A 26,234-nucleotide genomic window follows, 5' to 3' on the forward strand; every position below is an offset into this window, starting at 1 on the left:
AGAACAGCACTGCCGCATGATGGAAACGGTTCATTTTCTGGTGCTTAGAGGATACGCTGTTAGGTTCTTCACTGAAATTCAAACAGCCATAATATTCTGAACGTGAAAGTGTGCTTTAATTCATCCCTTTGGCACACAGCTTCAAGCGATGTCAATCTTCCCTCCCTGAAGAAACCACACTCTATTTTGCATGAATTGAGATGGAAAACCATCAAAAATACTTCAATTTGGTTTGGTAAATACAAAATTAGGCTCAATGTAGAGTATAGGTGCATACATAACTATCGAGGATATGTGTAAAAATTTAAGAGTTTCTCCATTTGAATAGTGTGAACTTCTCTTCACAGACATACAGGCACTAAATACACAAAACGGGCAGGTGCATTACATGCCACTACAGTACCCCATGGCCTCAAGGGGGCGCTGTTTCATTTGCTTTGAATGCTCTGAACAAATGGGCATATGCCCCCGTGTGAAATGTATCCCCAGTTGCCTGGAGTGAAGCACAACAAGATCCCTGATTGAAGCCTCTTACAAGAACACACACACAGACTGACATGTAGCTGTGACTCCGGCCAGTTCACTTAATAATCAAGAGGGAAAGCGATGACAGTAAAATGTCACAGAGGTTAAATTTTCAATGTTCTCTTGCATTTGATTCACCGCTGTCTTTGAGCTGGACACTAGTTTTCTCTTTCAGGCAATTGCTTTGAAGGCAAACTAGGGTTGACCTTAGACATTCCTCGGGTGGGGGGGGGGGGGGGGAGAACATTAAAGGCTAAAATCCTATTTTCATCACTGACAAATTAGAAACAGGATATCATGACCTCGCTACCTCCAAAGTTCTGAAAGTCATCGAACCCCTTTATGCAGAACTCATCATGTTGCCATGCATCCCACACGAGTTACGGGATGACATCAAGTGAAAGTGGAATGGAAATCAAGTGAGGGTTGCTAGCAAAGAGACAACTGCCATTATGGAAATGAAGTCGACGGCCCTAAGTGGCAAGTAAAAAACAAACTGAGCTTTCACATCAAGATGATGTGAAAATGTGCCACACCTAATACTTCTTGTGTTGGAACCTTCCACAGTGCTCAATATGCCTAACATAAGCACGCGAGTGTAGCTGTTGGAAGTGACGTACGAGTGGGAATTTTCAAGTGGCCAAAATTTTATACCGACAAATGTGAGCAGACTTGTACACCTTGACAATCTCCATACAGGAATGAACGCTTGCATGCACACTGCCCTCTCTTGGTGACCAGCGGAGAGGTTATACACACAGTTTCCTATTAATTCAGCCATGTGAGAGAAAGAGCTATACATCACAGTATAAAAATATTATTCTCAAAATCTTGCTCACTCTCTTGCGCATTATGTGTCTGATTTGAACATGAGCTGGTAGCACTTTGTAACCCATTTTTAGTCTTGGGCTTTGAGCCCTCATAGAGGACATCAAAACTACGCAACTAGGGGCGGAAGTGAAGGTGCAATCCTCACGTTTACCATGAAGCACGGACCAAAGACTGTCTTTTTCTCAACAAATGGATTGCAACTAAACATGATGCTCTCTTTTTCTGCTCATACAAATGTATCTTGTCAAGTAAATTGACTTAATATTCTATATTCTAGAAAAAATACATTAAAAAAATACACAGGAGCAAAAAAAAATTGATATCAACGTTTTTTTTACTTATAAAAGGATACAGGAGAATATGCAGGATTATGTAAGTACTATTTCAGGAAAGTGGTCAAAGCAAAGCAATATTCATAACTTCTGCTCATTCTGTTCTTACATAAATTGCTACATCACCCTGTACTTGTTTTTATTTTCACTTTTTTTCTTACAATACTGTGGGGGGGGGGGGACATTTACATCACTAAATAACTTGGCATTAAAAAAGAAAAAAAAAACACATTCGTTTTCTTTTCTTTTTTTTCTTCTCCCAAGGACGGCACAGGCTAAACTGATGTGAAATGGCTTGAGTCTTGATTTTCAGCAGGGTTCTGTGCAGTGTCCTGCTCCTGAATGTTCCGCGATGCATCTTGCTCATGAAGCTCAACCGTTGTGGTGACAGGGGGCAAAATACCTGCAATGGTCAGAAACACACACAAGGGATACAGACGGAAGAAAAAAGAGAAAGAAAAAATGATCATAGTGCATCTTGCACTGACATTTCATAGCAAGTCAAGATTGATAAAAACTATTCCAGAGTTATGATACTCTTGTAGCATATGTGCATTGTATGAATGATACATACTATGTCTTCTTGCCTGACATTTGTAACACAGAGGACTATGAAAATAATATTCAGCTGAACACAACTGCATGTGTTTTCTGATGATTGCTTTTGTTCTCATATTGCTGCAGGACATTTCATATGCAAGCCAAATGCACTTATAATAGTACTAGTAGGAGCAGTAGAAGTAGAAGTAGTAGTAGCAGTAGCAGTAGTAGTAGTAGTAGTAGTAGTAGCAGTAGTAGTAGTAGTAGTAGTAGTAGTAGTGGAAGTAGTAGTAGTAGTAGTAGTAGTAGTAGTAGTAGTAGTAGTAGTAGTAGTAGTAGTAGCAGTAGTAGTAGTAGTAGTAGTAGTAGTACATGTAGTTGTAGTGGCAGCAGCAAAAGCAGCAGCAGCAGCAGCACCAGTAGTAGTAGTAGTAGTAGTAGTAGTAGTAGTAGTAGTAGTAGCAGCAGCAGCAGCAGCAGGAGCAGTAGCAGCATCAGCAGCTGTAACAGTAGTCATGATCAGTGAAGTAATAGTAGTTGTAATAGCAGAAGTAGTAGCAGAAGCAGAAGTAGTAGTAGTAGTAGTAGTAGTTGTAGTAGTAGTAGCAGCAGCAGCAGCAGCAGCAGCAGCTGTAACAGTAGTCATGATCAGATGCATGATATTTAATATCCTGGCAAAGCGTGAGCATGTTCATTTCATTTGTAGTCGGTATACTACACTGTGTGAATAAACCAGCTTTTCTCAAGTTTTGTATCTGTTGTCTAGAGACACACAAATGAGAAAAGCCCTTGTCTAGCTCACTGTGATTTTATGCAATCATAAAGGAATCTGAAGGTAGGTACAGAGCAAAGCAACAATGTCATATTCAGATGAAAAGGGATGTGAAGACTGAAGTAAACTAGAAAAAGACAAGGATCAAATATATAGCCTTGCGCAATTTGAGGGGGGTGTCTCTATGGATTACATTCCCCAATTCTCAAAACAAAGGTCATTCCTTTTTTTTTAATATAATTTCATCTACTCTGAAAGAAAAAGGGCAGTGCCACAGTGATTTTATTGAACATATATTGAGATTTCTACTGCCTTGCAGTCTGCCTCATCACAAGGGGAAATATTCATGACTTTATTCCAATCGAGAACAGTAATGAAAGGGTCAAAAATAAAAACAGGGCAGATATTATAGACCACGAGACTTCTAGCGAGGCCAAAAAGACCTGGGAGGAGATAAAGAAACAATGAGAAATCTGTGCAACTATCTCTACAATTTGAATTTGTTCTTTTCTTCCGGAACAAAGAGGTCAATTTCCACTGCCATTGCCTTATTTGTCAACGAGTTTCATACACTGCGTGAAGAAAACTGGGTTTTGTCAATCATGATGTTATCAGTGTGTCTACATATGGTTTGTCTGTGCGTGAAATATATAGCTGTATGCAGCAACAGACAGTTAGATGGATAATGAATAGATACTGAACAAGCTGTTATTTTCGCAAGGGTTTTATTATCGCAAATTTCGCGAATCACTGTTGAACCTTGAATTTAACAACAAGCAAAAATGTTGCCATGCGCTAGGGTAATAGCACACTTACGATAATCTTGGTTTCAATTCACAAAAACATCTCATGAAAATGTCCACAACCTCCTCATTGGTTAAAACATCTATACATGGAAATAACAGCATATACAATAGTTGCATGAATGAATGGATAGGCAGATAGGTGGATATCATAACTAAATAACATAACACTGAAAACTTGAAAAAAAAAGAAAAAAAGATTGCAATTCTCAAATGGGAACATAACTGTCATCACCTTAAAGATATCCTCACTATATAGAATCTTCATCAAAGTTCCCTTTCAGGCATGAAAACCATCTGAGTAAGCTGTATCATTCACATCTAATGCTTGCAGTCTTCTAATAGCCTTATCAAAGAGCAATGTTGTCTACTGGGGGAAAGGGAGGTAGTTGCTAAACCATCAAACAAAAATATGATTTCAATATTTCTGTGCCCAACCATTGGGATAGTTGTGAGTAAGTAAATAGTGTATGCACGGATAATTTCAGCACTTCTGATAGGCTTTATTCTTGAAGCTATTTCATACAATCCACATATCCTCCAATACCTTCCGAACTCGACGACCCGTTTCGACTCTCCACGGACTCGTTGCCGTCCGAATGCCGGTCGTGCTCCACCGCCACCATCCGCACATAGCGGCCACCGCCCGACGTGCCGTTGCTGCTGAGCAGGGTGCGTACCGGCTCCACGTGCTGCCCGGTGCCCGTCTCAGCGGCGTCATCTAGCCCAGACCCAAAGGCAATCTGGCCCACTTCAAGAATATAATGCGCCTCCTCTGTGGTTTGCACAGGTATCTAGAATGAGCAGAAAATGAAAGAAAAATCAACAACATTGGTTTATTTCTTTTATATTCCCTCACTTTTTAATCGTTATGCGAAGTTGCCAACCTTTCTTTGATCATACAAAGTGGTTAACGATGAGTAAACCAAAACAAACCAACAAACATATTTAGAAGGCAAATATCAACTTTTGGTTAAAACATGGATATACACTGGACAAACTAGGTGTTTCTTTCTACAAAAATATTTCTGTACTTATTTTTGATCAGCAACAAGACAAGAACATACTACATGAATTCCAAAAAAGAGTAGGAGAGGCCCAGCAACATTACATCTGACATGATATTTTGCAACAAATCACTAAAACCACATCTGTGGAATTTGCATCATTCCTCCTTGTAAATTGTATCTTTTATGGTCAATTTTCAACTATTAACATTCCTAATGAAAACATCTTGATTGTTTGGTAGTGAATTCATCATTTGGTTAACAACCATTGGTTCATAGTGCATGACCACATTTAATGTGGTCACTTAATCACACCTACGTAGCAATCACATAATCATCTGCAGCTTACATCTAGGCATACGCACAAAGAGTACAAGTAACCTAAGACACCACAAATATGGCCCACATAATTGGTGCTAAATCAGTTCTGCGCTAATTCTGCTTCACAGTGCACACTGCTCGAAAAGAAGTACATGTACATAGATAGCTGTATGCAAGCACATTATTCCTAATGCAAACATTGTACACTGTATCGTCCATCACACGTCTTTAATATTCAGACACTGAATATAAAGGGCACACTTGAGAAATCTGACTCATACTTCTGTACAATGGGTTTGTCTACCCTTCAACATACCACTTGACTTTTGGTCAAAAATCCTTATCATGAAATCTACTCACAAAGGAATGCAATGGTTTGTTTTGTTGTTGTTGTTGTTGTTTTTTACATGCCTTTGAGGCCATGGAACAAAATTATCATTATTACATCACCAGTATCATTATCATTGTCTTCTTTTTTTTTTTTACAGACCTCTAGAGGCATCTGACATGACAATCTTTGCACTTTTCTGCTACCTATCATACAGGCAATGAAAGAAGTGTGTAGATACACTAGATTTATATACATACACACATACAAACACACACACACACACACACACACAAAACAGCAAAAGCATTCCATAAATATTGCACTGCAATCTTCCTGTCATCCAGGGCCTAAATGGAAACATGCACCAGTCATTTTCCTTTCATCGGCAACCTCTCCAAAAACAAACAAGGGGCCATATGTAACTTCCTTATCATGGTGCATGACTTGTACTCTTTCAGGATATACGTTGTACAGCTTGGTTTTGTGTTTTGCTTTGTATGATCGCAAGTACCACATCAAAACTAGCTTTACTGACTCCCTTTAGAACTACAACACGCCCACACCGCACAGCACAGATTTCATTCCAGTTCGAGGACTTAAATTCTATGTACCAGACTTTGTATTCCCAATTTCCTGGCAACAAAGACATTCGCACTGAAAATTCACTGATGTTTCACAATCACATAACCGTCCCTTTTTTTTTTTATATTGAAATTATCCACACTGTATTGTTTGAATAATGTGGGGATAAGATCTGCATAGTCATAAAATGGTACTGCTTGACATTAAAATACGATCTCAATGTCAACTACAAGTGTGTGCTTTTTATCTTGAGAGCTCTCTGCTGATGAGGTTTTGTTGTTTCTTCAATAAACTTTAGGGAGATTAAGTGGCAAATAAAACTTGAACTTCACCCATTTGAGCAAACAGATTTTCCACCTTGTATTATATGAAACATATGCCACTTTAAAAGAATGGCTGCACCATGTAATATTCTGAAAATGTCTAGTGCATCTCTTTCCAATATTGTCTGTATGCTCATGGAAACACACTCATTCTGATGTACATAACTCTCATTTCTAGAGATTAAGGTTTAAAAAGTAGAATCTTCCACTCAAATACCGTTTGAACACTCATGAGAGTGCAGTGAACTTTGATGCATATTTCATAATTTGGTTGTTGATACATTACTAATCACAGTATGATTTTTTTTTTCTGTGCAGAGTATATAGTTTGTCAAGAAAATAATTGTAAGGTTTCATCTTGGCTCTAATATCGCGCAGCACAAAATGTGGCACAACCTCCACAGCTGGCAATATGCCATGTTTAATGGTACCCTAGCTTGCCCAATCTGGCTTCTACTGTTGACACAAGCAGGCACCTTGTTTTACAATGTTATGTCATTTTGTCATCGACAGCAATAGCATTCCTATCACTGGGAAAACTGTTACAGCAAAGCACAGATACGATCTTCGCACTGTTTTTAAATGTCCTTTCATGACCAGTAAACACGTTTAAGGACAGGTGTTTGAGCTGTTTTTTTTTTTTTAAGTTGCTTTTTTTTTTAATTCAACTGATTAAGCCATAGCAGACTCTACTAGTCATATAGTATTAGGGTTTAAAGTGCATTTGAGGAGTTATACAGATTGCTTATGCTAGATCATAATTCCTCCATTTCCACATCTTTTTAAAAAAAAAGATACAACCCAGTAAATTCATTCCTATAAATTAATTATAAGTTATTGAAAGTGCCTTGACTTTTCTTAACAAAAATAAATAGACCAAAAAAAAAAAAATCACATTCACCCCCAAATTCATCTTTAGCCATGGCATGCTCATCTACAGAATAACGAACAAAAAACAAAAACAAACAAACAAACAAACACACACATGACCATGATCTTACACAATTCACAGCTTAATTTTTTTCCCTTTGCGATATCTGATTCTGGCAACTGAAAGTATAAATTGAGTTTTGACATCACCTGACCACATGCTGCTCTATGAAACTTGGAAGCAAAGTCCCAAGAAGAGTTTAAAGGGATAGTTTTGTATTTGGTGGAGATGAAAATTGGACTTTTAACTTTTTGCGAGATATCAAGAAACCAGTTATAAGTACAGCCCATACCATTTTTAGAGGAATTCAAAGTTTATTTGATGAAAATCGGTTTTGGAATAGCTGAAACATTAAAAAACAAAGCGATCGTAAGAAAAGGTAGGTCCCACTTTTTACTAGGCTCGCTCTGTTTTGGATATCTCAGCCATTTCAAACACAATTTTCATCAAGTAAACATTGAATTCCTCTTGGAATTACATGTACTTTCATATTTCATAAAAGATTTCTCATTATCTCACCAAAAAAAAAAAAAAAAAAAAATGTTAGAAACCTAAAGTTAGGTCTCAACCAAAACTGTACGATCCCTTTAAACTGCCAATCAGCTGGCTGCGCTATGTTGTCCTCAATAACACTGTAACAACTTCTCTTGCTTACATTTCTGTGTTTTGTCTTCCAGCCTATCAGGCAATTCAACGCTACTTTAAATCCCCGCAGCCAGTTGACAAACACAGTCCCAGTTAACTTATATCTCTCCCCACCCCCCCCCCCCTCTTTCTCTGTCTGTGCTACCGATAAACATGGCTCTACGTGATGTCTGGTCTGCTGTCGCTGGGGCCATTTCACACGGGAGGAGAAACCTAATTGTAACGATGACTTACAATTACGATTACAGTTAGAATTAGAATAATTGTCCAATCACACAACTGAGAAAGGCTTTGCGGATTCTGCAGTTTTGAATTTCAGAGTGAGGAGAGGAGGTGTGGCATCTTTCCAAGTTCCCAACAATCACTTTTGGGCAGTAAGTAGCCCCCGCTTTGACTACATTTGTACTGGGACCTTTTCTTCTATCTTTGATGTGCAGTGCAGCTCATGCAATGCAAGCATTGAAGGAGCGTGATTTTACTGCATAAGTGGTTGAAAGGTCACCGTCACCCTGCTCCCCCTCCCTCCCTCCCCCCCCCCCCCCCCAAAAAAAAAAAAAAACACCTCCTGGAAGTCAATCCTTACACATGACTGTTTCATTACATAATTCTGGAAAATCATCACTGGAAAACAGCCCAGGACTGTCATTTGAATTACAATCCAAACTAAGATTTGGTTCACCCTCCGCGATTCCAGTTTCCACACAAACGGGTCAGAATGCGCCATTTGAATCAGGACTCTAGTGATACATCACAAGAATCACGACTCAAATTACGCACTCTGGGTACGTGTGAAAACAGGTCTTGGGGCCACATGAGCACACAATCAGAGGTATGCCGTATCAGACTGGTGGAGAACCGCACGTCCCCTGGACCTCGCCGCAATCATCCCGGTAACGGTCTAGCCCGACTTTCAGGCATTTCAAGGGAAAGACTGCCTCCACAAGAAATGGGTTCAGAAATAGATGCAGAATATTCGAAGTGGAAATCTGCTCCATGATCATGCCACTTTAATAAATACAGAAAAATCTTAAACAGCTCAACAAAGAAAATTCCACAAATATAGAACAATATAAAGAAAATAAAAAGAGAATTCCACAAATTTACTCTTTTATGACAAGCACATATTTTCTTAAATTGTTACTGACACATGTGAGGGTGATACTATTTCCCCTACTTTCTGAAAGAAGATAACTTCTCTTTCATTAAATGCTAGAAAGTGACAATATGTTGAATTTTCTTTTAACTTCAGTATCATATTCAATTTAATTTGATTTGTTTAAAGTATCATATTTGATTTAATTTGACTCGTTTTTAAGTATCATATGTGACTAAAATTGCTGCATTCACTTAACCCACATTATACTTGGGTTTCATTCTCTTTCAAGTTTCAAATATTTTTACTAATCAGAGCTACTGGTCACAATGACACAAATAAACCCAAAGAGAGGATGATGAACCGTCCTAAAAAGTCACCTCTTGATCTGTGCACAAATCTGTACTAAAAAAATTTCTTTCATTCGAAAATAACAGATCAAATCCTTTCACATAAAATAATTGCAATATTGCAATTACTCAACAATCCCAGCTTCCTTGGGGGGAAGAAGGGTTGTGGTTGCCTCATTAACCAAAAATGCTATTTCACTCATTTCCCTTCGTACAAACAATCAGGAAGATTAAGAGATCATAAAATCAGCACCTATTCCACTGTATATTAAACATGTAGTTGCAACAAATATCAGAATTTTTTATGAAATGAAATTTCATTTCACCATTTTTTCTCTTTCCATATGCATATATTTCAATTTATTTTTCATTATTGGATGTTTGATTTTATTCTATCTGCTGAAAGAAATCTGAAATTGGAACAAAATTAAATCATGAGCACACAATCTAATAAAACATATATAAAGGGAAGAAAGACAATATCTACAACATCTGCGTAAAGCAAGTGTTACATTTAAGTATCAGCATTAAAAATAAAAATAAAAATCACTCTCTAGATATTAGTTCCCTCTCTACGACAAAACACCCAGACTATGCCCATTCAAAATACTGTCAAGCACAATCTAATGCTGACAATGATATTGATCGCTTAAATCTGAGCTTCTCATCCTACCATATAAATCAGTTTTGTTTGGGATACTATCCGCATTAATGGATTACACGACAGCTAGTATTTCCTCTGTGGGCTTGCCCAGTCTTGTCGCAGAAAGCCACTGCCGGGAACAGCGATCGATCGTACGATAAGAACACTCTCTAATTCTCACTTCCTATAAAATGGACTTGGCACTGTGCACAAACACACAGCAAAGATGCCTGGCATGTAAAATGTGAGTGTGTATGTTCCTCTTCAGGAATTCAATTTCTTTTTTGAATGAAACCTCTCTCTCTCTCAAAAAAAAGAGAAAAACATACAGAAAAGAGTATAATTATGCACATGAGTGTATGCATGTGCTTGTGTACGCTAGCTAAATAATTTGTAGTATCTAGTTTAGTAATGCAAAACCCCCCTCCTCCCCCCCCCCCCCCAACACCAACAACAAATCAGTAAAAACACCCGGTTTCTAAAGGGAAAAACAGTTAAGGACATGCCTCAAGGCAATAAGATGCCACAGTTACCACATTCGAGGGTACCTAAAATCTGATTTTCGCAGGACACCGGGATGGCTTCCCTTCCAAAAGTCTGTGTGAGGTTTAAGAGCTTCTGCGCTTCCACGCAGCTGTTTAAAAATGTCAGACATCAGACGGTATGATATGGGAACACGCCTCTCTGCTGCTCGAGTTTTCACGCAATGCGTCAGTTTTCCCTAAATTTCTTTTGTGATCAGTTTTGATCAGTTCATACACACTTTACACGTGTTCTTCCACATCATATCATAGTGGGGAAAACATCCTACATAGTATGTCATATGATTGAATGTGCGTATTCATCTGGCGTAATATGTCATTTTACACCATTGCCCAAAGCATATTGAGGTGTCACACGACAGGGAGTTTCCGTTGACAGGAAATGACTTTCTTTGACTCGCAAACTCTTTGTCTGGACGTAATGCTTTTCTTCTACACGGGGGCTGAAACAAAAGAGAAAGTATTCCTTTTGAGAGAAAGTGAAATGAATTTCGTGCGTAACAGAATGGTAGAATTCTCCGCGAGTGATTACTCACCTGTGAAACCATGGCAACTGCTATGGCTGCCCACAGAAGACACTGAGTGATAATGAAGTGATATTCATGCACTCACATCTTTGTTGAAATTTTTCCATTTCATTTCTAACTTTCCCATGTATATCGAAATCTTCAGTGTGTTTGGGCTCTTCTCGAAGGAGGGGCAATATCTGTTCATTGTGATGTTGCAAAGATATGTGCATTGTACAGATGAAAACTTCCCGAGAAAAGTAGTTCTATGTTTCCTTAATAATAATAACAATAATAACAACAATAATAATAATAATAATAATAATAATAATAATAATAATAACAACAACAATAACAACAACAACAACAATAATAATAATAATAATAATATTAATAATAATAATACATTGCTATTATAACTATTAAAAAAAGAAGAAAATAAAGAAAAATACTGACACAAACATCAGACTTCACAGATAATGTTTTGAGTACAAAACTCGTTTTGGTTAATAATGCTCACACTTCTCAGTTGTAATCTAAAGATAAAGTAGTGTAACATAGCAGAGATTTTAATCTGACTGGTGAATAAGAAGTCTATGTAATGACTATGTGTGCAGTGTATCAGGGTTGCCAACATCTGCAGATCCAAAAACAATAGTGATGCCAATCAAAAAGTCATATTTTGAAGGGGGAAAATCATATTTGCACATGCTGGAAATGCCAAATAAAAATCTAAGCCTATAAAGAAAAAGAAAATAAAAAAGGCAAAATAATTGAAAAACACATAAATTTGAAGAGGAAAAAAAAAATACTTAAGATCATATAAGTTGGCATCTGTGTGTACAGAATGTGACTTAATGGAAATTCCTATGCTTCAGTTATTGGTTCAAGTACCCAGGGTTCACAGGGGGGGGGGGGGGGGGGGAATCATACAAAACGACAACAAATCCGCCCACTAAACCCAAGATTTCCTTTCCGTCCCTCGCTAATCGATAGCATCGCGGCCATTGCCAATTATGTATTTCCAAGATTCTTTTACGCGAGTGAAGATTAGTATCACCATATTCGATTTTTGCATCAGCATTCTCTGGTGTGAATGGCTGAGTGGCAGTAAGTTAAGAATGTATACGTATTCCCCTTTATAATCTCATTCCTCATCTCAGTCACAAATTGACGAGATCACACATCTCAATCACAGACCTTTAGCCAGGATTTTGTCAGCTAATAATAAGTTCCTTTTCAATTTTGCAACTGATCGACGGATTCGATTGCTAATCATCAACGATCCGCACTGCCGAAATCCTTTGAGCCGGCCTCAAAGCTTACAGGCCTTATGTGGGTCTCAAACTGAATTTGGGCACAAGATATTTGCTGTGTCTCGCAAGAATTTATATCTAACTGAGTTCAAATTTATAAGTGTGTCTGTCAAAGCATGTAGGAAAATTGATGTGAATGCTTACATGTTTGTGCATACATTTTAACAGGTATTATATAGATGTCCATAGCAGTGATGACTTCAATGATTTAAACAGAAGACCATGCCCACAGAATGCAAATTAAATCTAAATAGAATAATCTACATTGATATCATTTCCTGTGACACAATAAGTAATTCAGAAAGGGCTGAAGAGAGAAAAATTTCCTTACACTCTCCCACAAAATAAAGAACTACCTGAAATCCGTCAATTCTTTTTAATTTGTAAAGAATATGACTACACAGAAAGCAGCAAAATTAAGACTGCATATCAAAGATTTAAATATGCTCTTACATTAAAGTTCAGATATGAGAAAATAGGTATGTGCTTGAAACTACCAATCTTGACACTTTCACCTGTAAAACAGTTCATGTAGAACCCTATTCATACACCAAACAAGCGACAAACAGCAATTACACATCTGAATTTTGGCACGCATATCTAATTACAATAGCAAAGTAATTAACTTATTGCAATTCCTATGGACCATGTATACACTGGACAAAACCTCACATTCAACAGAAATGGTACAAATTTGTCAACAAACACATGCGCATGACACATACCTCTGGTAAAGATAAATCTACATATGGCTTAAAGGCATAATTTACCATTTGCAGATGAAACGAAAACCCAGCATTAGTGCTTCAAAATAGTTCTAAAATGTGAGTTAGGATAGAAACAACCACTGTAAGAATTTGAACCAGTATAATCGATGTACAAAATGTGAACAATAGTTATAATAAAATTGTTTCCAGACTAAACCGTCTACAGTAATGGTTTAATGAGAAAAATAGTGATATCTCCTCATATTTTAGGCTTTACTGCAAAAATTTGATATGGTAGGATGTTCTGTGATACAAGTGACACATATGCATCAAAAGTGATATCTTGAACATTTTCTAAATCACTGCTCCCAAAGGTAAATGGTACCTGTAAGTATGAAACAAAAATGAGGTTGACAGCGAGACACCTTCATTCCTCTAAAATATTAAGACAACTCTTTTCACATGTTAGATGATACACTGGAGTCAAATGTAACAGCTTTTGTGCAGCAATATCAAACTATTGTAAAGTGAACAGAATTAAAGGCCAGTGCATTGTCATGCCTTTTGCAGAGTGACATTTCAATGGAACAAAAACAATTCTTGCCTGTTTTAGTACAAAAATAGTAATTAATAACAATAATAATAACAATACCAACAATGAAAACAACAATGATAATAATGATAATAATAATAATAATAATAATAATAATAATAATAATAATAATAATAATAATAACCATCATCATCATCATCATCCAGTATAATAACAAGCAAAACATACACACACACACACACACACACACGCACACACACACATACTAAAAAAAAAAACACAATACACATGAAAAAAACACACACAAAAAGGGGAACAAATACCACCGAGTGAAGTGGCTTTCTAAGGGAGGGTTGGATGGTGCTGACACTTACCTGAAAACCTAACGCCTTCAGTATGTTGAGCTTACACATGGGGCACGTCCTGTTTTCTACCAGCCACTGATCTACACAAGATTTGTGGTATGCGTGCCTGTGTTGGAGGAGGAAGGAGAAGATACAGTCAGCCATTTTTGTTGAGGTCACCTGACAAAGTTAAGCATGTTCTTTTACAAATGAAACTTGGTAAAAAAAAACAAACAAATGCCAGAAATATGCATAAATATACAAGAAAGTAGCATGTACTTCTTGAAGATATCACAGTTATATCTATTTTGATGACGAAAATCTCATACAATCATATTCCGCTTTCATTCAAATATACGAAAAGATTGATTCAAATTGTACTGTATTTGATATGAAAACTTTGTTATCAGAACCATCCACAACAAAACAAAAATACATTTTTTTTTTCATTTATCTCTCCACACAAACCTTTTGTTATGAACAATATCAATATGATGACATCAAAAGAAATACACATACACACATACATGTATAAACAACACGATAAACTGTCTTGCTATATTTGTATGCACAAGTAGCATGCTTTTTAAAGGTTAGAGCCTCAGTTCACTAAGCACTGCCAATAAGCCAGTTTGCTACATTACAATTTTGAATTCATAGTTATTTTCCCTCTGAAAGTCCCCCAAAACGAGCTACTCCATCAACCAGTTTGTATGAATCAGTTGCTGCTATATCAGGCCAGCCTTGGGTAGGCTTTTTAGTTGTCGGGAACAACTTGTATATATTAAGCTTGAACATAACTTGAATATGCATGAGAATCTGTCTATTGACTACAGTACAAATACTCCCAGTGGCTACTACTTCATGAAAAGAAGTGCTGACCAAGAGCTTACGATTAAAATCCTTGAGATTATAACCCTTTCTAAATTCATGAAATTACAACTAGTGTTCAGAGTCTGCATCTGGGGATAAAAGAGAGAGAGAGAGGGAGATGAAATATATTGGGCATTTTCTGTCCCAAATGGCAAGCATACAGCAGATGCAGTCATACTGTCATATTGCTGAAGACAGGGCATGCAACTGCCGCTTGTCACCTGTTCATTGAATTTCATGGAAATGAGGTCAACTTGCTAATGTATTCAAATCAACTGGACACTGTTCCTTCTAATGACCTAGTCCCAGGCTATGCCATTCCTCCTCTATACACACAATGGACTTCAATACTTGGCATCCAGTCTGCATACATTAGTTAATGTCAGGTACAGGTTGTAGGCCCTAGGCAATTGTTCTAGTTGTCATAAACAACCTTGTTATAAATGAAATGGAAAAACTAGAGATTGTAATTTGTCATCACTGACAAATTAAGGTGATCCGATTTTTTTTTTTTAAATCAATAATTCAAGTCCTGATCGCAATAGGCATGACCATGCAGGTTTCATCTGTGTTCACAGACATTGGCCGTGTGATGTTTGGATTCTCATTTAGAAAAGAGAGTTATATCTGCCATCTTTGGTACCAAATCTGTATACACTATAACGAAGATACAGCAACAAGTACATATGACCTTTGACCCCACTTTGCACAACCTAGATGACATCTGAGCAAAAAGTGGTTATTTTGTGAAATGATTCTTGTAACATGATCTTTGCGTGTGCAAAATATGGGAAAGATAAGACATGTATTCACCAAGATACAGGATGAAACATTTGTGACCTTTGACCCTAATTTACATACCCAAGATGTTGTCCGATCAAGTAGTTGTTATTTCATGAAATAATGTACGTGACATGAACTAATCATGTGCAAAATATGGGGGTGATATGGGCTGTTTTTCTTGAGTTATTGCAAAGAAAGTTGCAGAAACATAGAAATATCTCAGTACATCGAAGATAAGCTTTAATTTCAACCAAGTGTTTTAACATGATCCCGACATCATATGAAAAAACAAAGGGCACGTAACGATAGCGCAAAGTCTGAGTTACAACATATTAAAATCTGAGAAAAATTCATCAAAGGGTAAGTGAGCTAGTGCTCGATAAAGACAATCGTGTCAATATTAACATCTAGAAAAATTCCCTCCCATAGAGATAACACGTCATCACGAAGATACAGAAAAAAGTACATATGACCTTTCACCCCACTTTGCACAGACAAGATGGCATCTGAGCAAAAAGTGGTTATTTTGTGAAATGATTCTTGTAACATGGTCTTTACGTGTGCAAAATATGGGAAAGATAGGATATGTATTCATCAAGATACAGGATGAAACATGTATGACCTTTGACCCTAATTTACATACCCAAGATGGCGTCTGATCAAGTAGTTGTTATTTCATGAAATAATGTACGTGACATGAACTAAACATTTGCAAATTATGGTGGTGATAGGGTATGTTTTTCTTGAGTTATTGCAAAGAAAGTTGCAGAAAGAAAGAAATATTCCAATACATCGAAGATAAGCTTTAATTTCAAACAAGTTTTTGGACGTGATCCCGACATCGCATGAAAAAACGAAGGGCACACACAAGATAGCCCAAAGTCTCAGCTACAACATAGTAAAATCTGGGAGAAATTTACCGAAGCATAAGTGAGCTAGTGCTCGATAAAGATAGTCATGTCAATTTTCATTTCCAGAAAAACTGCACTCCCATAGAGATAACACGTAAACTGGTCAAATTTGACAAGGTTACTTTCAATCCATTTTTACGAGGTGATGCCATCATCTAATCAAAATTGTGTTATTACATTTATGAAAGATCATTTAATAAGCTACAACATACTGCAATTTGGGTGAAAATAGGCAAAGGATAAGAGAGATACGCTCGAGTAAACTTGAAATTTGATGACGTCATTTTGAAAATTTACATTTTTATTTTATTAAAAAATTTGATATCTTTTAATCATTTTTTCAGCATCGCCAACCCATGAAATGACATGTACAACTCATCAGCTTTCAAAATATGTAAAGAAAATGGGGGGTCACCGTCCATCCTGACGAGTAAAATCGGATTTAAAATTGGCGGTTTTTTGGCATAGTCGCACTGTATATCGCCATTGACGCGCGCGCGGAATTTCAACTTTGACGGGCCGGTATGACGTCATATTGAATCGGATTGACTTGAAACTTGGTAGAAATATTCCTTGACATGTCAGACATCCGATCAAAGTGAAAAAACGTGAAATTTCTATTGCATTTGAGCTGTGCGTGCGTATATGTGCGCGCGCGTACGCGTCCGTCCGATTTTTTCAATTTTTCAAAAAATGCTCCAAATGGTCTGAAACGTGTGCAAAAATATTTTAAGCTCGATTGGAGCATACAAATATTTCAACGCGCGCGTACGCGCACGTTTTAATAATAAATATTAATTTTGATAATATGAGTAGAATGCACTTGACTTGAAATATATGTGACGTAAATTTCATTGAAAATTTCCATTCCATTAATGAGATATGAATGAAAATGTGTTTTCATATAATGACGTCATCGTGACGTCACGGTCGACTGATCACTCTGATACATTAGATCTGTCATCTTTGTGACATGATACATACATGGTATGATTTTGAAATTGATAGGCAGAGGACTTTCTGAGCTAACTTCTGCACAACTTTTGAGGAGAAATAAAGAAACAAAGAAGAAAGAATCAGTACAGATACAGAAGGTGATCCGAGAGGATACTCGGATCACCTAACAAGATACAAAATGCAACATTTGTGACCTTTGACCCTTATTTACATACCCAAGATATTGTCCAATCAAGTAGTTGTTATTGCATGAAATAATGTACGTGACATAAACTAAACATGTGCAAAATATGGGGGTGATAGGGTGTGTTTTTCTTGAGTTATTGCCAGAAAAGTTGCAGAAAGAAAGAAATATCTGAATACATCGAAGATAAGCTTTAATTTTAACCAAGATTTTTCACGTGATTCCAACATTGTATGAAAACACAAAGGGCACATAACGATAGCGCAAAGTCTAAGCTACAACATATTAAAATCTGGGAGAAATTCACCGAAGGGTAAGTGAGCTAGTCGTCGATAAAGACAATCATGTCAATTTTCATATCTAGAAAAATTCCCTCCCATAGAGATAACACGTAATAACGAAGATACAGGAAGAAGTACATATGACCTTTCACCCCACTTTGCACAGACAAGATGGCATCTGAGCAAAAAGTCGTTACTTTGTGAAATGATTCTTGTAACATGGTCTTTACGTGTGCAAAATATGGGAAAGATAGGACATGTATTTACTAAGATACAGGATGAAATATTTATGACCTTTGACCCTAATTTACATACCCAAGATGGTGTCCGATCAAGTAGTTGTTATTTCATGAAATAATGTACGTAACATGAACTAAACATGTGCAAAATATGGTGGTGATAGGGGCTGTCTTTCTTGAGTTATTGCAAAGAAAGTTGCAGAAAGAAAGAAATATTTCAATACATCGAAGATAAGCTTGAATTTCAACCAAGTTTTTGGACGTGATGCCGACGTCGTATGAAAAAACGAAGGGCACATTTACGATAGCCCAAAGTCTCAGCTACAACATATTAAAATTTGGAAGAAATTTACCGAAGCATAAGTGAGCTAGTGCTGGAGAAAGATAGTCATGTCAATTTCAATTTCCAGAAAAACTGCACTCCCATAGAGATAACACGTAAACTGGTCAAATTTGACAAGATTACTTTCAATCCATTTTTACGAGGTGATGCCGTCATCCAATCAAAATGCTGTTATTATATTAATGAAAGAGCATTTAATAAGCTACAACATACTGAAATTTGTGTGAAAATCGGCAAAGGATAAGTGAAATACGCTCGAGTGAACTTGAATTTTGATGACGTCATTTTGAAAATTTACTTTTTTTACTTTATTAAGATATTTGATATCTTTTAATCATTTTTTCAGCATCGCCAACCCATGAAATGACATGTACAACTCATCAGCTTTCAGAATATGTAAAGAAAATAGGGGGTCACCGTCCATCCTGACGAGTAAAATCGGATTCAAAATTGGCGGTTTTTTGGCATAGTTGCACTGTATATCGCCATTGACGCGCGCGCGGAATTTCAACTTTGACGGGCCCTTATGACGTCATATTGAGTCGGATTGACTTGAAACTTGGTAGAAATATTCCTTGACTTTTCAGGTATCCGATCGAAGTGAAAAAACGGGAAATTTCTATTGCATATGAGCTGTGCGTGCACATATGTGCGCGCGCGTACGCGTCCGTCCAATTTTTTCAATTTTTCAAAAAATGCTCTAAATGGTCTGAAACGTGTGCAAAAAAGTTTTGAGCTCGATTGGAGTATACAAATATTTCAACGCGCGCGTACGCGCACGTTTTAAGGGTAGAGATGGATTTTGAGAATATGAGTAGAATGCACATAACTTGAAATATATGTGACGTAAATTTCATTGAAAAATTGCATTCCAGTAATGAGATATGATAGAGAATGTGTTTTCATATAATGACGTCATAGTGACGTCACGGTCAACTGATCACAATGATGCATTAGATTTGTTGTCTTTAGGACATGATGCATACATGGTATAATTTTGAAAGTGATAGGCAGGGGACTTTCTGAGCTAACCTCTGCACAACTTTTGGGGAGAAATAAAGAAACAAACAAAGAAGAAGAATAAAGAATCAGTACAGATACAGAAGGTGATCCGAGAGGATACTCGGATCACCTAAAAAAACAAACAAACATTGTAGTGTCAGTTAACCAGTCATTGAGGGCTTGTACAACAAAAGTAAATACCCCCAAAAAGGCACACACAATGATAATAATAATAATAATGATAATAACAATAACAATAACAATAACAATGATAATAACAATAACAATAATAACAATAATTATAATAACAATAATAATAACAACAATAATAACAACAACAATACCACCTGTTGCTATAGCTCAAATAAAAGAACAAGCCGACACGTGCAAATTAAGTCTTTTAAAAATACAAAGTGTTGTCAGTAATACTTACATGCATGGCAGTACCCTGAGAATATCGTTGGTTTTGTAGATGTCTAAACACACGGGACAAGCTTCCATTTCAACTATTTCCTGTAGGAAGACAAAAGAGAGGGCAATAGAGGAACCAAGAGGTAATAAATGAGGACATTATAGTGACTTAACAACGTGCTGACAATGTACTTTCTCCACAGGTGGGTTTGAGCAAACTCCCCCAGACTGACAGCGAGGCCTAATCATATCGCTGACGTCAACACTGACATCGCACTGAAATAACGAGAATTGATCTCCGTCGGCATTGTTAACGACGGGAGTAATTTCCAGAATGTCGTCACCACAGGGAACTGTATCAACTGGCCACGTTTGCAGAACGGCCACAGTGCTGGTACTGAATTTCGATGAATTTCATGTCAAGGCACAACTACAAATTTTAGAAACTAACAAACAAACACACTATACACACACACACGGTTGAATACACGGCACAGCAAACTGCCGAGCATCAAACAAAACGTAGTACACACATTACCCACATCATCAAAATGGACAAGATGCAAGTACGCCATTCAGCCTTGCAATAAAGTATTAACATTTATGAAGCTGCATCGTAATTGCACATTTTGCTCACAAGACCGCAACTGGATAATGCTAAATGCCATTGCATGGGATCTACCATTATCATCAAGTATTGGGCAACCTCAAAAGATGGACCTGCATGAACTTTGCACAGATCTTTTATCCTCTACAAAACAAGGCAAACAAAACAAAATCAAACGAAAGATGCATACAAGAGTCCCTTTTAAGCAGTTACTAGGAAGGCAATAAGCATACACCTAAAAAGAAAATTAGCACTGACCCACACACAAAAAAAAAAAAAAAACCCAAGCAAAACTTCCTACAGCATGTTCTCCAAATTCATCCTTTGCTTGAATCCATGTTTTCAACTAGAAATGTCGCTATGGCGACTGGTATGCCTCCGCAATGATGCATGATTCTCCTAATAGGTCTAGATAGTAGATGTGGACAATGTGTGATTACATTTTCACAAAACTGGCAAAATATTAAAATGACAAGTTTGTCACAAATGTGTTGAATGTTCACCTTCCTTGACCTAGGTTTAATTGGATGAATAGGAGAGCATGTATTTGGGATTTAAGGACTTTAACTTGACTTTGACCCATTCATACGTTTATGCATTGAGTAATTTTCATGGTATGGAGAAAAAGTGCAATTTCTGTATTGAATAGTAAATTGTTACCATTTTCATCTGGCTTTTGACCCTAAGATTCATAAGATAATCACTGTCAGGCAGAACATGCATAAATATGTAGTACATTTCAAGATAACTTGAGCCACTTCCGAGATATGGAGGAAAAACTTAGTTCAGCACTTTCACTTGATCTTTGACCTTTTGACCTTTGAGGCAAAAACAAAAGAAAAAAAAACTTTCCAGAGAATCTCTATTAGGTTATACATGCATACACCAAGTGTTACAAAAAATAATCCTGCTGGCATTGCATAAACATGAGGGAAATAGTAAAATTTTGAAGTGTTGCCCTTGACCTTTGACCCCTGACCTTTGACCCCATGAACCCTAAATTCACTAGATAATCACTGCCAGTCAGTACATGTATATATACTATGTTCCATGAAGAAACCTTGAACAATTTCCAAGGTACAGAGAAAAAAAGGTGAAGTTTTAATATTTCTACTTGACCTTTTGACCTTTGACCTTTGACCTCATGACCCAAACTTCCACCAGAGAATCTAAATTGGGTAATACATGCATACACAAAGTTTCAAGAAAATATCTTCAGGCATTGCATAGATATGATGGAAATAGAGAAATTTTATGTATTTGACCTTGACCTTTTGACCTTTGACCTTGAGCATGTGCACCCAAAAGTTGATAGGCACAACTTCACCCCCCTAATACACATACATGCCAAGTTTCATTAGGATACCTCAAAAGGTTTAGATAGTTACCCTGTCCACAAAATTCATTACGGACGGACGGAAGGACGGACGGACTGACAACCCGAAAACATAATGCCTCCGACACCACTTCGTGGCGGAGGCATAAAAAAGATAATGTACCGGTACTGTATTAATTTCATATCAAATCAGCAAGTTAAGCTGACTGCCCAGTGTTCACACATAAGATCTAAAATGATTAATACTTTTCACACAATTACCAGGGCTCTGTTTTATGAAGAGTTAAAATTGATTATATAGTTGATTTCAACTGTAAGTCTATGGCAGCCTGTGTGTTAAGGAAATTTAAAATCGATTTTATCTTTTGATAAAACAGGGCCCAGATCCATCAATATGTAGCCTGAACAGAGTTGTACACACAACACACACATTGCTACATTACGACAGGTTTATCTACTCCATGATTCGCAGAAAACCATTTGTACAATCATAACATCTTGCTTTCAAAATGATCACGGTATAACTTTATTGCTTTCTGTCATGGGGCAAGAAATATTTCTGTAAAACAAGAGCATGTCTCATGAAGATGGTGAAACATTTTTAGCATGGGATGCATCAGGCGTTACCCCGGGGGGTACCGTAGTACCCCGGGGTAACGTGTTGTGTAGCGCCACCTCACATCCTTTAAGTTGAAGGGATAGTATAGTATTGGTGGAGATGAGGATTGGGCTTTTAACTTTTTTTTTGTGAGATACTGAGAAACCACTTATGAATTGTGGCAGAGCATACTATCCTAAGAGGACTGCAAAATTTGTTTGATGAAAATCGGTTTTGAAGTGGCTGAGATATCCAAAAACAAAGTAAAACAAAGCGATTGTAATAAAAGGTGAGTCTCACCTTTTATTATGATCGCTCTTTTTTGCATAACTCAGCCATTCAAAAACCAATTTTCATCAAATAAACATTGAATTCCTCTTGGAATTACATGCTGTTTCATATTTCATAAGAAGTTTTTCATTATCTCCCCACAAACTGTTAGAAAAGAGAAGTTAGGTCTCAACCAAAACTATACGATCCCTTTAAGCACCAAAGACACTCTATACTTCTAGCAATCTCAGCAATGTGACCAATTTCCATGCAATTTACTTTGCTGGCAACTGTTGCGGAATACAGGGTAATTACCCTTGCTATTTACTTCACCCTCTAATTACAAACAAATGACAGTCTATTGACCATCAAGTAGCCAATGGTGTGCATGTCTCAACTTAGTGACTGCTCCAAGCATTGTTACTATGCCTGATATGCAATGTATGATGAGTGATGATTTCTGCAATGGTCAACTCAAGGATGTTATCTCAATGTGGATGTTGCTATGGCAACCCAAACCCATTGCCTATTTAAGAAAAAAAGAATGAAGGAGATATGGAGAGAAAATTTGAATCCTTGTAGAAGCATTAGTCATCATATGCTGCTGTTGCCATGGAAATGGCTTTATGAAGATCACTCGGCAGCGGAGTGTCCACACCCAAGCAAATCAATGCGCATCTGACTTGCAGGACAAGAGCCGCCTTCAGCAGAAATGTGCAAAGTATCCCTTGACATTTGCCAAACATGGCTGGCTCACTTTTAAATGAAAGGTATGCATCTTTATAATGATGGGCGTTTCATCTCTAGCCTACCCTACTCTTCTTCCCTCTCTCCCCCTCATGAGTCTCTCTCCCAATCTCTCTCTCTCTCTCTCACTTTTTGTGCTTGCTCATGTGTCAATGTTTGTGTGATGCATTGGCTATCTTAATATCTTCCTGCTAGAAACACATCACCAACTCACCTTGCTTTCACACGTACCAAGAGTGCTGCATTTGAATGCTGACTTTCAAACACGACTGAAATTAAGATTCGAATCATCGTTCATTCACATGACCGAGGAAGGCTTCACAGATTCTGCGGTTTTGAATTTCAGAGCGAGGAGGGGAGGTCCGGCTTTTTTTTCCAAGTTCCTATCAATCACTCTTGAGCCCTTAGTAGCGAACACTTTGACTGCAGTGCGAGTATTCGAGGAGTGCGATCTTTCTGTGGAAGTGGTTGGAAGGTCATTGTAATATCCACCCCCAAAAACACAACTGGAGTTCAATTACATTCACACTGTCATTTTGCTGCCTAATTCTGGCAAAACGTGATCGGAAAACACCTCTGGACCAACAGTTGAAACATAATTGGAATTACCGAATTCAAATCACCCTCCACGATTCCAGTTTGAATTTACACCCGCAAGAATGCTTAATTTGAATCGTAGTGATGTATCATTACAATCATGTTTCAAATAGAGCACTCTCAGTACGTGTGAAAGCTAGGTTTGTGAAGCTCATCAGCTCAAAATGGTATCAAATGAGTTTATTTTTAGCAGTCTATAACAGGATAAGCACAATAAAACTGTGGTATACACACACACACACACACACACACACACACACACACACACAGTGTCTTCATGAGGTAGAAACAAGATGAACAAGAACTTAATATTCTCAACCATTTTTAACTCCAGAATGATCAGTAAAAACTTTCATGAATTAATGTGTGTCTCCCTCTCTTTACAGACTCTGCCTACATACTCGCTTGTGGCAGTACTTACTTGAGAAAGCTACAAGATATACACAGAAAAAAAAAAAACAGGCCAAAGATCCCCGGGCTCTGCCATCAAAATGCCATGGCAACATACCATTAAGTCAAGTCGTAATGGCCATGCACAAAATTGTTGTGCTTTGCTCAAATGATCACATTGAAAAGAACCAGGGAAGAACATTAACCCTTGCTTCTTGGAAGAAGGGCTGACGAGCCTCCGTTCGGGAAACCGGAGCGGATTTTGACAGCGAGTGCCGAGGAGGATGATGTCATCCCCTCAACGAGGCATCCCCTTCCATGGAGTGAGCACTGGCCCCTTTCACACTGATTTAACCCACCGGTTTGCTTGCTGAAATCCAGGTGGATAAACTAGAGACATTGCTGCTCGTTATTGATGGCAATGTTTTGCCGCCTACCTTTCTCATACTGAAACACGAAAGCCATGCAAATTAAGAGCATGAATAAGGAACATATCGGCTAGTTCTGTACTGCACCATCCCATCGGCAAGGGCTTGGCAGCAGCAGAGAGAAGTACGAGTATAAAGTCGAGTGTTCATTTTTAACGTTTACAGCTCACAGAATAGTTCCACATCTATACGAGATCAAACTATATGTCATACGCGTACATACTCTACTGTAGTCCCATCCACAGGATTGATTTAGACCCCACTAGTCCACAGCATGTATCAGTTTCCATTAAATATTTCTTCATATTTGATATATTTCATATGTCAATATATTATGTGACATTATATCATTAATCATAGGACTCTGAGCTGTTTCTTACATTAAAGAGCATCATTTTCTCTTTCAATTGATATTTAGTTTTCCATACTTTTCTTCTCATTAAGTGTCAATGACATCAATATGAAATTGAGAGAGCACAGTTGAGTAAACAAGCGTGAAATAGCCTACGGCACAAGAGCTTATAGACGGCATTACGCAGCCAGCAGATATGGGTTAAGCGGCAGATTTTTAGACCAGTTTTCTAATGAATACCTAGGGCATTGGACTTTTGGGCCATTTTTTACCCAATAGAATGAGGAGGGCAACATTTGCCCACAATTTTCACTAGTGTTTGTATTGGTGTTTCAAAAGGAATTTGCGGCAAAGGAGATTCCACATCACAGAGGTTCAAGGGGTGCTCCCGCTGATCCTGCTGCCCAGTGTGATAGGGGTACATGGAATGCATGGGGCAGGTTGTCAGGGTCATTTTGCGAGCATGGATATGTGCATGGCAATTCAGCAATGCATTTTGCAGCTGTACTGTACAGCAATTCAGATATAAATTGATATGTATAGGAACCTACATGTTCACACATGTAAATGTGTGTTGTACTGTTTGTTGGTGTCCATAACCCGAGTGTGTATTAATTCAAATCAGAAGGCTGAATGTGTCGCGTATACATGGTACGATGGTACATTGTATGAAATTCAAGACCAAGTCTCAGAAGATAATTCTTTGTATGTACTCAATTTCAGACAAATGAAAAAAAAAAAGCAAATAACACAATCCACCTTCCACCACTGTAAAAGCTGTTATTTTCGCATACAGATATTTTTGTGATTTGACAAATACCTGTATAGGCTATCATAAGTGCACTCATACCCGTCCATTCACTCAGCCACTTTACTTTAAATGTAGGCCTACTTATTAAACAACAAGAGTGCACAAAAATAAAATCAT

At 37.5% G+C, this 26,234-nt stretch overlaps 1 protein-coding gene across 2 annotated transcripts in view; it reads right to left on the minus strand.

Annotated features, from left to right (window-relative positions):
• Positions 1 to 1,949: 1,949 nt before the first annotated feature.
• The window catches only part of LOC140234681 (RING finger protein 150-like), a 59,827-nt gene continuing 35,542 nt past the window's right edge, over positions 1,950 to 26,234 (minus strand). For both annotated transcript variants that reach the window (XM_072314715.1, XM_072314716.1), the window contains exons 5-8: positions 20,004 to 20,083; positions 14,028 to 14,124; positions 4,351 to 4,597; positions 1,950 to 2,091 (exon numbers count right to left, since the gene is read on the minus strand). In XM_072314715.1, the coding sequence (XP_072170816.1) occupies positions 1,964 to 2,091; positions 4,351 to 4,597; positions 14,028 to 14,124; positions 20,004 to 20,083 (552 nt within the window). In that variant the 3' untranslated portion in view covers positions 1,950 to 1,963. The remainder of the gene's footprint in view (positions 2,092 to 4,350; positions 4,598 to 14,027; positions 14,125 to 20,003; positions 20,084 to 26,234) is intronic.

The sequence above is a fragment of the Diadema setosum genome, chromosome 11 (assembly GCF_964275005.1).
Source record: "Diadema setosum chromosome 11, eeDiaSeto1, whole genome shotgun sequence".
NCBI lineage: Eukaryota > Metazoa > Echinodermata > Echinoidea > Diadematoida > Diadematidae > Diadema > Diadema setosum.